The sequence below is a fragment of the Phyllobates terribilis genome, unplaced genomic scaffold (assembly GCF_046119375.1).
Source record: "Phyllobates terribilis strain yellow unplaced genomic scaffold, ASM4611937v1 Scaffold_2__4_contigs__length_985480577, whole genome shotgun sequence".
NCBI classification, from domain to species: Eukaryota; Metazoa; Chordata; class Amphibia; order Anura; family Dendrobatidae; genus Phyllobates; species Phyllobates terribilis.
In genome coordinates this window covers 359,884,326-359,903,818 of record NW_027362762.1, presented here as the reverse complement: position 1 = coordinate 359,903,818, position 19,493 = coordinate 359,884,326, and the positions used below count along the sequence as shown (strand labels likewise).

The window sequence follows — 19,493 nt, the reverse complement described above, 5'->3', positions numbered from 1 at the left end:
ACAATTACAGCTCTGTTGGTCAATTACAAAGGTTAAGAAGCCTGAATATTTAAGAAAGTGAAGTTTTATGTTCTTATTAGAATGTCTGTGTGCATAATTATTGGGCAACCAAATGCAAAATGTGGATTTTCCCATATAAATTTTCAACTATTAAAGTGAGAATAATCAAATTATTGAATGTGCAAAAATAGGTTTGACATTCAAAAAAATAATTAGTGACCAATATATACACTCAGTCATAAGCCTTTCATCCATGGAAGTCTGTCAGTTTCTTAATCTGTTGATCTACTTTTTGGGTAGCACCAACCACAGCCTCATAGTCACTGATCAGAGAAGTGTACTGTTTTCTTTCACCTACCTTATTTTTCGGACTATAAGACGCACCGGACCTTAAGACGCACCCCAAATTTTGGGGTGGAAAATAGAAAAAAAATATTTTTTATAAGGTCGGGGTCCATCTTATAGTCTGAATAGGTACAGTATCTTACCTGGGGGGCAGTGAAGCGAGGGTCACAAGAGGCAGAGTCCCTCAGGAAGTTGGTGGCTGCAGCAAAAGAGGTCAGATGCTGTGGAGCCTGTGCCGTGCCGGGGCCTGTGTCTGGCTGAGGCCATTAGCCTGGCCAGTTCCTGTGCGGAGGCCTCTGGCTGGGGAAAATGGCCGCGCATGCGCCGGCTCGGGCAGCCATTTTCCTGCAAATCACAGCTCTAGGAAGATGGCTTCGCACACCGGAAACCTGCGCAGGCCGCACGCCGCTCACAGCATGACACCGGCCCCAGTACCGGCCAGGCACAGTTGCCGGTCCCGGCCGCTCACCTTTGCTGATGCCACAGTTACCACCACCGCCGCGTTCCTGGAGGGCCCTGCAATCGCACTTTACCACCACCGCAGGTAACGCTGGCATATGGCATAACTAAGAGTCCTATAGGCCCAGGTGCATGTTCTTCAGCTGTACAGGCCCCTGTAATAATGTCCCTTGTCATGGCCCCTACCTGTAATAATGTCCCCATCCTGACTCCTATAATAATGGCACTGGCCTATCATGTCCTGGCCCCTTTATTTAATGTTCCCAGGCCTGTCCCCTATCCTGTAATAATGTGCCCCTTCCTGTAATAATGTCCCCTATCCTGGGCCCCTTCTTGTAATAATGTTCCCCATCCTGGCGCTTAAGTCAAACACATTTAGAAATGAAAATAAATGATTCTTCTTACTGGTCCACGCTCACATGTCAAGCAGCGTCCTATTCCTGTTCCATAGCCAAAGTATGGGGGAAAGGGGCATATAACAAACATCACAGTCCACCACCGACGGGCACACCGACATCCAGTGCTAGCCACTGATTGGCTGGCGGCTTGAATAGCAATTGCACTGCAGGGAGCTGGTGGCTCTCTGCACGTTTATACATTTCATCTGCATCCGTGGTTACACATTCAGCTGAAAATTACATCAATGGGCCCCCTGATTCTGTGAACGCGATAGTTATGCCCTTGGATAGAGTTCGTCTCCAGCGATTAACACAACTGACATTAGAAAGAGCCTCGTGAAAAATGCAGATTACAAATTAATGGCCAGAAATAGTGTTTATTCGGTCTCCCATGACAGCACCACGAGAGAGAGGATCCGCCCATCAAGGACAGGAAACCTACAGGTTAAAAAGGACGGCCCTCTCTTCCCGCCTCAGTTTAGGTTTCCTGTCCATGATGGGAGACCTCGCAGGTTTATCTGCAGAAGTTGGACTCCTGTCCCAGAGAGGGCCACAGCATGTGGTTGGAGCCGGTCCTCTGGAGACACCACAGTAGGGCTCAGTGGGGCGCCTCCGTGAGTGTTGCGGCAGGCGCGACATCGCCTCACGGGGAGGTAGATGTCCGCCAGGTGTGGGGCCGCTAGCGGGCTTCCTTCCCCCTGCTACAATCGCAGGAGATACAGGTCGCGCCGGCGGGACACGTGACAGGCGCGGCCTAGTGACGTGACTTCCGGTGCGCCAGGCAGGAAGTCCCTGTGACGTCACCGGAAGGGGCCAGAGCGCGCGCATCCAGGAAGTGCGCGCAAACAGCAGAACGCCGGGTGAAAGGACCTGGCGGCGAGGAGCCCACCTGGGGCGATGAACGGGTGGAGGCCACCTGGGGAGAAAGACCAAGGAGCAGGTAACACCCTCCTGGGTAAAAAAAAAAAAAAAAAAAGGAAACACACACCCACACATGGTACCTGTATGGCCAGTATATAAAGGGTCTGGTAACATACAGAGGTGCTTCCCAGCCCATTATTACAGGGTAAGCTATGGGAGATTCACAAGAGCTGTCACCTAGGCAACAACATCTGCTGCAGGAGCAGCCCTCTGGGGAGCCCTCACAACTAGTGGCGCAGCGTCATTCCCGGCTAGGGTCTGGTCGTTCAGCTAGAAATGCTACCACTAAGAGCAGGAAGGACGGTCCGGTGCGGCGTGACTCGCCAAGCATGTTGGATTCTTCTGCTTCTACGGTACCGAAGGTTCTGTGGGGTGAGTGGAATCTTTGTGAATGTTCTGCTAATGTTTCCTCCTTCTTTCTATCTATAACTTTTTTTTAGAGCAAGAAATGTTCCTCAAAATCCAAACACAGAGAATGTGCCTTATGTAGCTGTCCACTCCCTGATTCATATACCAAGAAGTTATGCCAGCTTTGTATTAGCAAGATGATGTCGGAGGAAACCCCAGATTTTTCCCTAGGCCTAAGAACTTTAATAAGGGAAGAAATAGGCAAAGCCTTGCAGGATTCAGAGTCTGGGCATATTCCTCAAGAAACCCAGCCGGGTTCAGACTCTGAACTATCGGTCGCCTCCTCCTCCGCCTTCTGTTCTTCTGACAGTGAGCCAGATAGACAGTGCTTACCCCTGAAGGAGGTTGATGCTCTAGTAAAAGCTGTCCGATCTACAATGGGGATAGTGGACACGAGGGCAGAGAAGTCAGCTGAGGATGTTATGTTTGGTGGTCTGGGACTAAAGAAAAGAAGGGGCTTTCCGGTGAACTCAAAGGTGAAAGACCTCATTGATAAGGAGTGGAGAAAGCCTGACAAGAAGGGTAGTGTTCCTCCATCCTTTAAAAGGAGATATCCATTTGAGGATGCTATGTGTTCCTCCTGGTTAAAAGCACCCAAACTGGATGTTTCTGTTACCAAAGCAGCGAGAAGAACTTCCCTCCCGTTCGATGATATGGGTGCATTGAGAGACCCCCTGGACAGACGAGCTGATACTTTCTTGAAAGGGGCATGGGAGACAGCTGCGGGAGCACTGAGGCCAACAGTAGCAGCTACCTGCACGTCCAGAGCCCTGATGGTTTGGCTTGAACAACTAAACAGTCAGTTGAAGGATGGGGCTTCTAGGAAAGACATTATTTCTTCCCTTCCACTGGTTCAGGGGGCGGCAGCCTTTCTTGCTGATGCATCTGCGGACTCAGTAAGGTTGGCAGCAAAATCAGCAGCACTGTCAAATGCGGCTCGGCGGGCCTTGTGGATTAAATGCTGGCCAGGGGATTTACAGACTAAATCCAGACTGTGCACAATCCCGTGCGAAGGGGAATACCTCTTTGGTCAGACCATGGATGACTTACTGGAGAAAGCTGGGGACCCTAAGAAGTGGTTTCCATCAGTACCTCTACCCTCCTTTAAGAGATCGTTCCGGAAGTGGAAATTTTTCCGGAAAAGATATTTCAGGGAGCAAGACAAGTCTGACGAAAGGGGTCGAAAAGGTAGAGGTCTACTCTTTGGTCCGTCTCCAAAAATTGAGCAGAAGCCGGGGGATACACAATCAGCCCAGGTGGGAGGGAGATTGTCATCATTTGTCCCAGCTTGGGAACAGATTTCTCATAGCAATTGGATTTTAAGCCTGATTAAGTATGGTCTTAAATTTCAATTTAAAGCATTGCCTCACAAAAGATTCATGGTTGTTCCCTCCAGTTCTTCCCCAGAACGCCAGGCTACCCTCGTTTCGGAAATACAAGCCCTAGTAAGAAAACACGTCCTGATTGAGGTTCCGAAGGCTGAAAAGGGTCTCTGTTTCTACTCCCCGCTCTTCTTGGTTCCGAAACCGGATGGAAGTCTCACGACAATCATAAATCTGAAATCCCTGAATAATTTCCTTAAAATACTTACCTTTAAAATGGAGTCTTTAAAATCCGTAATAAAGTTACTTTTTCCCCACTGTTATATGGTAGTGCTCGATCTCAAAGATGCGTATTACCATATCCCAATTCATAGTGACTATCAGAAATACTTGAGGCTGGCCATTGAAATTGACGGGGTGGTTAAACACTTTCAATACACTGCACTCCCCTTCGGTTTAGCTATAGCCCCGCGAGTTTTTACTAAAGTAATGGCAGAAGTTATGGCCCATGTAAGAGAAAGGGACATTCTAATTATCCCTTACCTGGATGATCTCCTGATAGTGGGGAACTCGTTTGTTCAGTGCGAGTCCCACCTACGGGAGACCATGTCGGTCTTAAAGAGCTTGGGGTGGTTTCTAAATTTAGAAAAGTCTAGACTATCTCCACTCAAGGTACAACAATATCTGGGGGTCGTATTAGATTCTAGGAAACAGCTATGTTATCTTCCAGAAGAAAAAATTGATAGAATCTGGGGGTTGGTAGCACAGTGTATACATAAACCTTCTATGTCACTCCGTAAGGCCATGTCACTATTGGGAACCTTCACCTCCACTTTTCCCGCGGTTCGTTGGTCACAATTACATTCAAGAGCTTTTCAGTGAGATGTGTTGTACAATAATGCAGCTTTAGAGGGGCATCTAGACCGTGAGTTTACTCTAGGTCCTCGTGCCATACGGTCCCTTCGTTGGTGGTTAGGACAAGACAATCGTGCTAAAGGGGTTCCCTGGGAATGTAGTCCAACTGCAGTCTTGACCACTGATGCAAGTGCTGCAGGTTGGGGAGCTCACTTTGAAGGGAAATTAGTGCAGGGAACCCGGTCAAGCATGCGTTGAACGAGTTCCTTATATATTTACAAGGCCAGCATGTCCGTATACTCTCGGACAATCAAGTCACGGTAGCTTACATAAACCACCAAGGGGGAACCCGCTCAAGAGACTTGATGAGGGTAGCGAACACACTTCTGCAGAAAGCCGAAGATCATTGTCCCTCTCTTTCGGCTACTCATCTAAAAGGGAAGGAAAACATCACAGCGGATTTCCTCAGCCATACTTCTGTAAAAGAGGGATAGTGGTCCCTAAATACGCAAATATTCTCCAGAATCGTAGAAATGTGGGGCCTTCCGACTGTGGACTTATTCGCAACAAGGGCCAATCGGAAAGTGGTAAATTTTTGTTCCTTAGACCCCAGAGGGGGACCCCTGGCAGTAGACGCCTTCATGGTTCCCTGGAGTTTCCCTCTGGCATATGCCTTCCCTCCCATAATCCTGCTCCCAGCAGTGATAAGAAAGATCAGGGCAGACCGGGCCAGAGTGATACTCATATGCCCCTTTTGGCCCAAAAGACCGTGGTTCCCTTGTCTCCGGAAGATGTCCATATCGGATCCCTGGGTTCTTCCGGAGATTCCGGACCACCTCACTCAAGGGCCACTTTCCCATCCTCCAGCTTCGAGTCTACATTTGACGGTGTGGAATTTGAGAGGGTGTTATTGACCAACAAAGGATTCCCCGCAAATGTAGTGAATACTCTCCTGGCTAGCAGAAAACCTGTTACCACCCGTATTTATGCCAGGACCTGGAGAAAGTTTCTGTCCTTTGCAGAAGTTAAGATGGAGGAGGGGCCCCCTATTGGGAAAATTCTGGAATTTCTGCAGCGGGGCTTAGAATTGGGTCTCACTACCAGTACCTTGAAAGTACAGGTGTCGGCGTTGGGAGCTTTATTTTCTTCCAATATTGCAGATAACTATTGGATAGCCCGTTTTATAAAAGCTTCCTTTAGGTGTAGACCCATTACCAAAGTAAAGATGTCTCCCTGGGATTTGAATTTTGTCTTAGATGCCTTGATTAGTCCTCCTTTTGAGCCACTAGATTTGGTATCCCCCAAAATTATTTTCCTAAAGACGGTCCTGTTGGTAGCCCTAACTTCAGCCAGGAGAGTCAGTGACCTACAGGCCCTTTCAATATGCCCTCCATTTACGCAAATTCTGGACGATAGAATTATATTAAAACCTGATCCAGCCTTTCTTCCTAAAGTGACCACTCGATTCCATAGAACCCAGGAGATAGTTCTCCCGACTTTTTGCTTCCCCCCAAAAAAATCAAAAGGAGGAGAGGCTTCACACTTTGGACGTTAGGAGGTGCGTACTAAAGTACTTAGAAGTATCACGTGGGTTTAGAAAGGATAAGTCCCTATTTATATGCTATCGGGGGGCTAGAAAGGGTTGTAAGGCCTCAAAGGCTACAATCGCTAGATGGATCAAGGAGGCCATTTCCCTCGCATACTCCTCGGGGGACAAAGAGATACCAGAGGGGTTGAGGACGCATTCTACCAGAGCAGTATCAACCTCCTGGGCATTCCATTGAGGAAATTTGTAAGGCTGCCACTTGGTCTTCTCCCTCTACTTTCTATAGGCACTATAGATTGGATCTGGGTGGCTCTGCAGATCTCACTTTCGGGAGAAGGGTGCTTCAAGCTGTGGTCCCTCCCTAATTTCCTTTGTCTCTGTAATTCTCTCGTGGTGCTGTCATAGGAGACCGAATAAAGCCTTAGTTACTTACCGGTAACGGGATTTTTCGGAGCCCATGACGGCACCTTTATATTCCCTCCCTTCACTGGTGTTGTGCACTCCCGTAGAGTTGATTTCTTTTTATGCACCCTTGCGGGAAGTTGATGAAAAGTAATGTACTTAATGTGATTATGTTTTGTTATAACTAACCTTGGCGGTACTCTCATGCTCTGTTAACTAAACTGAGGCGGGAAGAGAGGGCCGCCCTTTTTAACCTGTAGGTTTCCTGTCCTTGATGGGCGGATCCTCTCTCTCGTGGTGCTGTCATGGGCTCCGAAAAATCCCATTACCGGTAAGTAACTAAGGCTTATTCCTCGTATATGCACAACAGCTTATGCTGAACAGTCACTTGAAGGACTTGTATGCTTTTATTATAAATTACTACTGTGCAGACTGAGTATAATCTTGCTGTCTCATACTTTCTTCCATTTAGAAAAAAAAATAAATGTACCTCTCACGCATGCATCATTGCTCCGCTGCACAGCAGTGTAGGATGGTACAAGAAAGAAATATAGTATCAATGTCAGAAGATTAAATCTTCTGGCTTTATTTAAATGGTCACTGTTCTATGAAACAAGTTCTATTTATTTGATAGCTGATATACTGACATCAAAACTGCAAATATTTATGAAAAGAGCATTTCTCTTATAACCAAAGTTGTTTTCACTTGACAATTAAAGTATGAATTCAAATCTATCAAACAAGAGACAGGGGTTCACTAGTTATGTGTTTCAGACTTTATAAGCTCTTAAAGGGAATCGGTCATATACCCAAATGCTATTAAACTGCAGGTATGGCCTTAATCTGCTGTTAAGTATTCTAAATCCTCATTCACATGTCATTATTTTTTTCTCCTGGTTTTGGCATACAATTACTGATGAAATTCTGATGCAAAAATACTGATATGTGAATAAGACCTAAAGCTGTGCGGCCGCAACACTAAAAGTCCTGCTGCCGGGAATAAATTAACTTTATTCCTCTCAGCAGCCTCCATTTTTCAGTCATAGAGACGCGGCTGGTCACCACTCAGTATACAGTGAGCGTCTGCTGTAAGCAGGCCCTGTGACTAAAAGCCGACTCAGCACTTATGCACTGCTGAGCCGGCTGTCAGTCAGAGGCATGGTTTACAGCCGACTCTCACAGTATATTCAGAGGTGACTGAAGGTGCTCCTCTATATCTGAAAGCTCGAGGCTGCCTGGAAGAATAAAGTTCATTTCCTCCCAGCAGCCAGGCTTTCAGTGCATTGGTCGCACAGCTTTAGAATGATATTAAACTGCAGATTATCCCCATACCTGTGAGATAATAGCATTTGGGGACATAACAGATTCCCTTAAATCATTGCATTGAATTTTAGTGGATACTTATTTATTTTTAACACCTGGTTTCACATTATAAACTATAGGACACGAATCAACATTTTGGAAATGGGTCTGCAGGGTGTTGGGGGGGCTCATGAGCTGAGCTCAGCTCCCTCCACATGCTGCAGATGCCAGCTTGATTACATAGCTGGCATTTGTTTCTTTATGTCGTAGGGTGTAATGACTGAACCTTTTTCTTCCCTCCTCCCTCTTCCTTTTCTCTTCCCTTCCTCCCCTCGTGCCCTTCCCTTTTCCTCCTCTTCTCTTTTTCATTGATTTATTTTATTTTTATTTTTTTATATATTTTTTAATATTTGTATTTTTTTTTTCATTTTATATTTTAATTTTTTCCTTTTTTTTCTCATTATTTTCTCATTTCTATTCTTTTGTTTCTATTTCTATATCTATTATCCTTTTCTTCCTTTTTTCCTTCCGCTTTACCTCTCCTTGTTATTGACATTGTAACACTGATACCATTATATACAAGTGCATCCTACTGAATTAGAATATCATCAAAAAGTTAATTTATTTCAGTTCTTCAATACAAAAAGTGAAACGCCATATATTATATAGTGATTACAAGCAGAGTAATCTATTTCAAGTGTTTATTTCTGTTAATCATCAACATATTATGGCTTGCAGCCAATGAAAACACAAGTTTATCCCGGTAAATTAGAATACTTTTTAACAACAGCTAGAAAAATGTTTTTAAAATCCGAAATGTTGGCCTACTGAAATGTATGTTCAGTAAATGCACTCAATATACTTGGTCGGGGCTCCTTTTGCATCAATTACTGCATCAATGTGGCGTGGCATGGAGGCGATCTGCCTATGGCACTGCTGAGGTGTTATGGAAGCCCAGGTTGCTTTGATAGCAGCCTTCAGCTCGTCTGCATTGTTGGGTCTGGTGTCTCTCATCTTCTTCTTGACAATACCCCATAGATTCACTATGGGGTTACGGTCAGGGGAGTTTACTGGCCAATCAAGCACAGTGATACTGTTGTTTTTAAACCAGGTATTGGTACTTTCGGCAGTGTGGACAGGTGCCAAGTCCTGCTGGAGAATGAAATTTCCATCTCCAAAAAGCTTGTCGGCAGAGGGAAGCATGAAGTGCTCTAAAATTTCCTGGTAGACGGCTGCGCTGACTTTGGTCTTGATAAAACACAGTGAACCTATGCAAGCAGATGACATGGCTCCCCAAACCATCACTGATTGTGGAAACTTCACACTAGACCTCAAGCAGCTTGGATTGTGTGCCTCTCCACTCTTCCCCCAGACTCTGAGATCTTGAATTCCAAATGAAATGCAAAATGTACTTTGAATTTACTTAGTGTCAATGACTGCCGTCTAGACATCTGTCAAGTCAGCAGTCTTCCCCATGATTGTGGAGCCTACTGAAACAGACTAAGGGACCTTCTTAAACGCTTAGGAAATCTTTGCAGGTGTTTTTTGTAATTATTTTAATTTACTGAGATAATGACTTTTGTGTTTTCATTGGCTGTAAGACAAAATCATCAACATTAACAGAAATAAACACTTGAAATAGATCACTCTGTTTGTAATGGCTCTATATAATGAGTTTCACTTTTTGATGATATTCTGATTTGGTGAGATTCACCTGTATATGGCTCACACTATAGGTATACACAGATTTTCCCCTACGTGGTGTGCCGTGGACAAATAGCAACAGATGATGCAAGAAACCCTATTGTGATTTAATTGGATCGATGTGTGATGACCTAACCACTGGGCCGTATCTTTTGTTTCATTTCTGTCTAGTCAGTATGATAGGAGTGAGGCAATGACATCGTGGGAGGCGCTATCAGGACACACTGGTCATGTGACCGCCGGGACTGCGTGTGCCCTTTTTTTGCACAATTTTGCGCCATTAAAGTTGAACATGCGACTTTTTAGCTCTAAAAATTTGCAAAATAGGTAGAAAACAAAACTAAAGATTGTTTTTGATTTTGCACAAAATTCATCAACCATTTATGCCATTTTGAAGAATTTACCTCAAAAAGTCAACAAATGCAACAAGACAAATGTAGAAAAGCAAAAAAAAAAAAAAAAAAGGATTAGCACATCTTTAGTAATAAGTAATGTACAGATAAACAAATGCACTATGTGGCCAGTATATAAACATATACATACACCATGCATCAGCATACTGCGATTAATGAATATATGACCTCCAATATTGCTATACACATTAAAAATGTAAGGTTCACATTTTTTTTTTCAACAAGACCAGAGGCAAGCATAGAAGCTGGGGAAGCACAGACCGAGAGAAGACCCAGTGCACAGTCCGGCCCCTGTGTGCTGAAATCTAATTAGCCAAAAACTTCAAATGGTGATTAAAGAAGAACAAAAAAGCGGATTTCTTCACCAAAGTTATAAATTTAATCGGTATTATAACGCCATTACAGACAAGTCTTTACATTACAAAATTGTGCTGACAGGTTCTCTTTAAAGGGTGTTAAAATAAAATATTGATGTTCATCAATATCAGATTTGTGAGTGTTTGATCAGAAGAGACATCCATTACCATCACTGATCAGCTGTTCTCGGCTCTGGTGGCATCCGAATGTAAACATTTGCGGTGCTGAATGGCAGAGCTCTATCAATTGCTAATTGGCAGCTCCCAAGTACTGAAGATCAGCTTCTATTTAAATGAAACTAATGGGAGCTGATTTATAATGCTCCAGAGCAAATGCTAAACAATTGATGGAGCTGTGCCATTCAGCTCTACAACTGTATACATCCAGCCTCCTCCGGAATTGAGAACAGTTCATCGGTGGGTATGCTGTAATGCCCGGAAATGGCTTGAAGAAATATTCTGTGATACGCTATGTATTAATTTAGGGCCTTCAGTTTCAAAAGTAATAAAAATTCCATGGAAGAGTGGCGTTCTGATGTGGCGTACAGCAGTTTAATGTTCATGCACGTTCTTAAGGCCCCATGGGAGATCCATGCAACATGTTAAATACACACAAATTACATCACTTGTTCATAGGTAACATATACATTTAATAAAAATAACACATAGTACAAATAGTATTGTGTACGTACATATTTGCCAATGTATACATTTAAAATGGCTTCTCACTTTAATTTGAATGCAAGCCCATGCTCCAGAACTCTTTAGAAAGTGTAAAAGCTACACTACACCGTGTGTACAATTATTAGGCAAGTGAGTATTTGGACTAAATTCATCATTTTTATGCAGATTTTCCAACTTCAAGCTGTATAACCTTGAAAGCTTATTGGATGAAGCAGATCAGGTGACGAGTGTCTGTGTAATGAGGGAGGGTGTGGCTGAACGATATCCACACCCTTTATGAAGATGTGCAGAACGATTAGGCAGCTTGTTTTCTTCAGGTAAAATAAGCAAAAAAGGAGATTTAACAGACCGAAAATTTTAAAATTGGTAAAAGTCTTACAGATGGAAGAATTACTCTTGAAATTGCTAAGATAATGGGGTGTGATCATCAGAACCATCAAAAGTTTTGTTGCAAATAGTCAATGGGTCATAAAAAACATGTTAAGAAAAAAGATACACATTAACTGCTAAACATTTGAGAAGAATCAAACCTGAAGCTACCAGGGACTCATTATCCTCCAGTGCTGTCATATTCCAAAACATCAATCTTAGTGGAGTGCCCAGTAGTACATGGTGTGGTGTTCAGTGCTTAGAGACATGGCCGAGGTAAGGAAGGCTGTAACCCGACCACCTCTGAACAAGACACATGAGTTGATATGTCAAGACTGGGCCAAAAAATATCTGAAGACAAATTTTTCAAGAGGTTTTATGGACTGAAGAGGTGAGAGTGACTCTTAATGGATCAGATGGATGGGCCCGTGGCTGAATCGGTAACGGACACAGACCTTCACTTCAAATCAAACCCCAGCAAGTTGTTGGTGGGTTACTGCTATGGGCTAGTATTGTTAAAACTGAGCTAGTTGGACCTTTTCAGGTTGAAGATGGACTCAAAATAAACTCCCAAACCTACAGCCAATTTTTAGAAGGCATTTTCTTCAAGCAGTGGTACAGAAAAATGTCTGCATCTTTCAAGAAAACCATGATTTTTATGCAAGACAATGCTCTGTTGCATGCACTGAAGTACTCCACTACTTGGTAAACCAGTAAGAGCCTTAAAGATGAAAGAATTGTGATTATTAAAGACTGATGGCTATAGAGTTAACTTTTTTTTAAATGTTAGAAATGTATTTTTGTACATTTTGAGTTGTTTGGTTATTATTCTCATTTCAGATGAAAATAAACAATGGAGATGGAAAAATTTACCTTTTTCATTCGGTTGCATAATAATTCTGTACATTAATAGTTCTTCAATTAATATGCACACATACTATAGATGTTCTCCAAAGAAAGACAAAACCTCCCTTTTACTTTCTTAAATATTCAGGGTTTTTTTTTAACCTATTGGATTGACCAACAGTACTGTAGTTGTTCAATAATAAAATTTAATCATCAAAAATACAATTTGCCTAATAGTTGTGCACACAGTGTAGCTGTTTCTAGCTAGTAAAGGTCAGACACCTGCAAACGGATGGCTTGGCAGAAGGAGAACTGTGAAGCCCAGCAGAGAAAGTGTCTTCATTCCAGCTACTGAAAAGTGAAGGAGCATAGTACTCAATATGTTTGATGAGATTCCCAAAGGCTATAGAGAATGCCAGAGAATCAAAGAGGTAAGCACCAGCCTGTACTGATGTCAGTGTAGTTTGTCCTGGTTAAGGTTAAAGGAGATCAACCAACAAGAGAAAGTACAAACATTGTTATGGCCGTTGAGGATTACCACCACAGAGGGGAACAAAGAGGCTAATTTTTATAAACTAAGAGTACATCCACTAGTAAGGCAAAAATTAGCTGCTCACAAGGGGGTGAGGAGATAGCAATAACCGAATGAGTCTGTATTCTAATGGAAAACTGATTGTTAAAGTCTCTGCTGGTTCACCAAATCAGAGAGAATTTGAGTTCTCCGCTCATTTCATCACTGCTCACATGACGCACACTTTTGACAGTAACTGCTGACTAATGCTTGCCATGCCGCCAGTCAACAGCTGTAAGGCTGATGTGATGCTGCTGCTCAGTGTGCTTAGCTACAGCATCGAATGATAGCAGTTAAAGCAGCTTGTTTTCTAGTGTCCTCACTACACAGGGAAATATGGTGGTATATATGTAGGGCCGTTGTTGGGTGGGTCAATCTGGAAAATTGTTCTGGGCTCACATCCCCAAGAGGTCTCACAGGAGTAGTGGAGCAGAGGGGATGATCGCCCTGGGCCCACGCACATGGATAGACCCACTCAAGCGACCTCCACTTATACTTATATCGTCATACACAGCAGATGGATGATGACTGTGCTGGCAGATTCAGGATTAGGTGAGTATATAGTACTTATTTTCATTTTTTTATAGTATATATCAGTACTTTTTATGAGAACATGAAGACATTATACTGAATATGGAGGGTTGTGGGGTCCATCATACTGCATATAGAGAGCTGTGGGGCCATTATATTGTATATAAGCTGTGGGAGGGCATCATACTGTAAATAAGGTCTACTGGGGCATCATAATGTATATAATGAGCTGTGGGTGACATCATACTGTAAATAGGGGGCCGAGAGGGCATCATACTGTATATAGTGGAGCTATGGATGACATCATAATGTATATAGGGAGCATGTCCGGAGCATGGTCTAAGAGGCTGCTGTCCGTGTAAAACTGACAGGTATAATGCATTGCAATGCTCGTCATTATTAGTTCTTCATCACCCAATGGTATAAAATTGTGTGAAACACCTGTGGTGTCAATATCCTCACTGCATCACTACATGTATTCACTGAAGGGTGCAGTTTGTAAAATGGAGTCACATATAGAGGGTTCTGTTGTTCTAGCTCATCAGGGGCTCTGCCAATGTGACATTACATCAGGGGCTCTGAAAACACGACATGGCGTCCACTATCTACTCCAGCAAATTTTGTGCTCCAAAAGTCTAATGGCCCTCCTTACCTTCCAAGCCCTGCCATGCACCCAAACAGTAGGTTTTCACCACATATGTTGTATCAGTGTACTCGGGAGAAATTGCACAACAAATTGTATGGTCCTATTTCTCCTGTTACCTTTGTGAAAATGAACAATTTTGGTCAAAAGCAACATTTTTGTGGGAAAACTATGATTTTTTTTTTTTATTTTCATAGCTCAACCTAATAAAATTCTGTGACACACCTGTGGGTTCAAGGTGCTCAGCACCCCTCTAGACAAATTCTTTGAGGGGTGTAGTTTCCAAATTGGGGTCACTGCTTGTAGCGGGTTTCCACTGTTTAAGCACATCAAGGACTCTGAAAACGCAACATTTGGAAGTGCATTGAAGTACATTTCCAACCTTTGGAAGTGCATTGAGGTGAAGGGTACATTGCTGGAAAAGGAAGAAAAAAAAAAAAACTCTTTAAATCTCTTAGTTTGCGAGTGTCCGGAGCGTAAGTGCGAACGAAAGTAAGTGTGTGACTTGTTTTTCAGTGACTTTGGATTCAGGGAGTTTGGAAGGGAGGACTTAGGACTGAATTGCTGACTGTATATCATTCTTTCTTTACTTTACTTTTTGCTTAATTAATCCACCTGACCTACTTATCTGATTCCCCCGTCCACACTTGATACTTACTGATCCCCCGCTGATATCTAATTGATACACTTGCACATCCCTAATTGATCCCCGTCCATACACATATATAAATAATTGTGTTTTGTACTTGTATATATATACTGACTGTATCCCCATATTTAGAATGACGTCCATTTTGACCGCTCGAGGATCCATACTGCTGCGAGAGATGTGAGCATATCGTGCACTTGGAAGCCCAAATTCTGGATCTAAGTGCTCAGATAGCGGTACTGAGGAGCATTGACAACATGGAACGGAGTTTGCTGCTCACCGAGCAGACACTCAATGGGTCAATACTGGGGGTGGAGCATAGAGGGGAAGTGCAGGCTGAACAGGCAGGGAGCTGGATAACAGTTAGGAGGGATAGAGGGAAGAAGTATAGGAAGGCTGGTTCAGAACCGGCATTATTGGAGCACGACAGATCCTCTGACCGCCGGGGGAGTGTATGCTCCAGTAATGAGGGGGAGGGGGGAAGTGTAGGGCAGGCAAGACAGGTTCTGGTAGGGGGTGACTCTATTATTAGGGGGACAGACAGGGCAATCTGTCACAAAGACTGGGATCGCCGAACGGTGTGCTGCCTCCCTGGCGCTCGAGTCCGGCACATCGCGGATCGGGTTGACAGGTTACTGGGTGGGGCTGGCGAAGACCCAGCGGTCATGGTCCACATCGGCACCAATGACAAAGTGAGTGGTAGATGGAGGGTCCTTAAAAATGATTTCAGGGACCTAGGTAGGAAGCTTAGGGCAAGGACCTCCAAGGTAGTTTTCTCAGAAATACTACCAATCCCGCGAGCCACACAGGAGCGCCAACGGGAAGTTAGGGAGGTGAATAAGTGGCTAAAGAGTTGGTGCAAGGCAGAAGGGTTTGGGTTCATGGAGAACTGGGCCGACTTCGCGGTCGGCTACAGGCTCTACCGTAGGGACGGGCTGCACCTCAATGGGGAGGGTGCAGCGGTGCTGGGGAAGAAGATGGCTAATAGGTTGGAGGAGTTTTTAAACTAGAGACGGGGGGGGAAACCAAGGAAATAGGTGGGATGTGAGGCAAGCAAGGGGGAAGGGGAGAAGTGAATATAATGAGGGAGGAGAGGGGGGTGGGGATAGTACAGTTAGATTGTTAGAGAAGAATAGGATGCTAAATAACCCCAAAGTTTTATCTTGCATGCTGACCAACGCAAGAAGCCTGACCAATAAGGCGGACGAGCTGCAGGCGCTTATATCGGAGGAGAGGTATGACATTGTAGGTATAACAGAGACTTGGCTAGATGATAGCTACGACTGGGCGGTAAATTTATTAGATTATAGTTTATTTAGAAGGGACCGGAAACAGGGGAAAGGCGGAGGAGTCTGCTTATATGTAAAGTCATGTCTAAAACCCAGACTAAGGGAAGATATAGGAGAGGGAGAAGAGGGGGTTGAGTCCATGTGGGTAGAGATAGAGGGAACTAAAAATAATAATAAAATATTACTGGAGGTCTGCTATAAGCCACCAAATATAACAGAGGAGAATGAGAATCTGCTATTAGGACAAATAGACAAAGTAGCAAAACATAATGAAGTGATTGTAATGGGGGATTTCAACTACCCGGATATTGACTGGGAAACAGAAACCTGTAGATCTCAGAAAGGAAAAAGGTTCTTGACAAATATTAAGGATAATTATCTCTCCCAACTAGTGCAGGAACCAACGAGAGGGAAGGCCGTGTTGGACTTAATATTGACTAATAGGCCTGATAGAATAACTGAGGTACAGATAGGGGGGCACCTAGGTAATAGCGACCATAATATTATAGACTTCAAAATGCCCTTCAGTAGGGTTATCAATAAGGGAACAACAAAAACATTAAACTTTAGGAGGGCGAAGTTTGATCAGCTGAAAGAAAGCCTTCAACTTATTGACTGGGACAAAGTTCTTAATCAAAGGAATACGAATAGTAAATGGGAAACCTTCAAAAGAATTCTGAATACTCAGTGCGAGAGGTATATACCGTATGGGAATAAAAGGGCCAGAAATAAGAGGAAACCAATATGGTTGAACAAGAACGTAAAAGGGGCGTTAAATAGCAAAAAAGAGGCATTCAAGAGATTAAAACAGGAAAACAGTAAGGAGGCACTAATGTGTTACAAGGAAAAAACGAGAACCTGTAAAAAACAAATAAAAATAGCAAAGGAGGAAACAGAGAGACGTATTGCTAGGGAAAGTAGATCAAATCCCAAACTGTTCTTTACGTATATAAATAGTAAAAGGATTAAATCGGATAATATTGGACCGATAAAAAGTGAGGAAGGCAAAATCATAGAGAAAGATGAGGATAAAGCTAATCTATTAAATAATTTTTTTTCGACAACTTTCACAAAGGAAATCGAACTAACAGGAGAAATGAGAAGTGACAAACTTAATCCTCCACTAAGTATGACAAATCTAACCCAAGTTGGGGTACAGAAACACCTCAGTAGCATTAAAATAAACAAATCACCAGGACCTGATGGCATACACCCATGGGTACTAAGGGAACGAAGTAATGTGATAGACAGACCGTTATATCTTATATTTAAGGACTCTGTTGAGACTGGGTCTGTACCACTTGATTGGCGACAGGCGAATGTAGTGCCAATATTCAAAAAGGGAGCGAAAAGTGACGCCGGAAACTATCGGCCGGTGAGTCTGACGTCCGTTCTGGGCAAAATTTTTGAAAGCTTCATTAAAGAGGCAATTACGGAGCATCTTGATGCTAATAATCTTTTAATCCCAAACCAACATGGATTCATGAGGAATCGCTCCTGCCAAACAAACCTGATTGACTTCTACGAGGAGGTTAGCTCTCGAGTAGATCAGGGGGAACCAGTGGATGTCGTGTATCTCGACTTCTCAAAAGCGTTCGATAGCGTGCCACATAATAGGTTGGTATACAAAATGAGAATGATGGGGCTGGGGGAAAATGTCTGCAAGTGGGTAGCTAACTGGCTAAAGGATAGAAGGCAGAGGGTGGTTATAAATGGAATATACTCAGATTGGGTAAGCGTCACTAGTGGGGTACCACAGGGGTCTGTACTAGGCCCCATGTTATTTAATATCTTTATTAACGACATAGTCAACGGGATAAATAGTAAAATATCAATATTTGCAGATGACACAAAGTTATGTAAAACAATTAATACAAAAGAGGACAGTGCAGACCTACAGAGGGACTTGGATAAGCTGGGTAGGTGGAGCATTAAATGGCAAATGAGGTTTAACGAGGAGAAATGTAAGGTCATACATATGGGAAGGAAAAATGGAAGTCACCAGTACTCACTGAATGGGAAATCATTGGGGAATTCGGAGATGGAGAAGGACTTGGGCATCTTGATTGATAGCAAACTAAATTGGAGTGCCCAAAGTCAGGCCGCTGCTGTAAGGGCAAACAGGGTAATGGGATGTATCAGAAGAGGTATAGCTGCAAAGGATGAGAACATTGTTCTTCCACTGTACAAAGCACTGGTCAGACCACACTTGGAATACTGTGCTCAGTTATGGGCCCCAATATATAGAAAGGATATAAATGAGCTTGAAAAGGTACAAAGGAGGGAAACAAAATTAATAAAGGGAATGGAAGGACTACAATAGCCAGAGAGGTTGGCAAAACTAGGACTATTCAGCCTGGAAAAGAGAAGGTTGAGGGGGGACATAATAAATGTGTACAGATATGTTAGGGGACAGTATAGAGATCTTGCCTGGGATTTGTTCAAAAGGAGGGATATTACGGTAACAAGAGGGCACTCACTAAGACTGGAAGAGAAAAGGTTTCAGCACCAGCATAGGAAGGGGTTCTTTACGGTAAGAGCAGTGAGAATATGGAATTCACTGAGTGAGGAGACGGTAATGTCGGATTCACTACACCAGTTCAAGCGGGGACTGGATGCATTTCTAGATACCAGGCAGATTTCAGCGTATACTTAAAAATAAAATAAAATAATAGGTTGATACAGGGATTTATTCTGACTGCTGGTTTCAGAGTCGGGAGAGAATTTTTCCTCAGGTGAAGATTGGCTAAATCATTTGGGGTTTTTGCCCTCCTCTGGATCAACTTTAGCAATTACAGAACTAACAGGTCGAACTTGATGGACGCAAGTCTTTATACGGCTTTACAAACTATGTTACTATGTAACATGGCGACCGCTATCTATTACTGCCAATTTTGCGCTCCAAAAGTTTAAAGGCGCTCTTTCCGTTCCAAGCCATGCCGCGAATCCAAACAGTAGTTTTCATCTACATTTGGGGTAATGGCGTACGCACTCAGAAATTGCACAACAAATTGTATGGTTCAATTTCTCCAGTTATCCTTGTAAAATTGCAAAATTTGAGGCTAAATGAACATTCTGGTGGGAAAAATTAAAATGTTCATCTTTTTCTTCTACTCTGCTCAAAAAGTAAAGGGAACACTTAAACAACAGAATATAACTCCAAGTACATCAAACTTCTGTGAAATCAAACTGTCCACTTAGGAAGCAACACTGATTCACAATCAATTTCACATGCTGTTGTGCAAATGGAATAGACAATAGATGGAAATTATTGGCAATTATCAAGACACACTCAATAAAGAAGTGGTTCTGCAGATGGGGACCACAGACCACATCTCAGTACCAATGCTTTCTGGCTGATGTTTTGATCACTTTTAAATGTTGGTTGTGCTTTCACACTCGTGGTAGCATGAGACAGACTCTACAATCCACAGAAGTTGCTCAGGTAGTGCACCTCATCCAGGATGGCACATCAATGCG

The 19,493-nt window shown here is 43.3% G+C and overlaps 1 protein-coding gene across 1 annotated transcript in view; it reads left to right on the top strand.

The window, feature by feature from the left end:
- The first annotated feature begins 12,710 nt into the window (after positions 1-12,710).
- Positions 12,711-19,493, top strand: part of TLR7 (toll like receptor 7) — a 39,223-nt gene continuing 32,440 nt past the window's right edge. Inside the window, 1 exon segment of the mRNA XM_073669100.1 lies at positions 12,711-12,761. Coding sequence (XP_073525201.1) covers positions 12,711-12,761 — 51 coding nt within the window.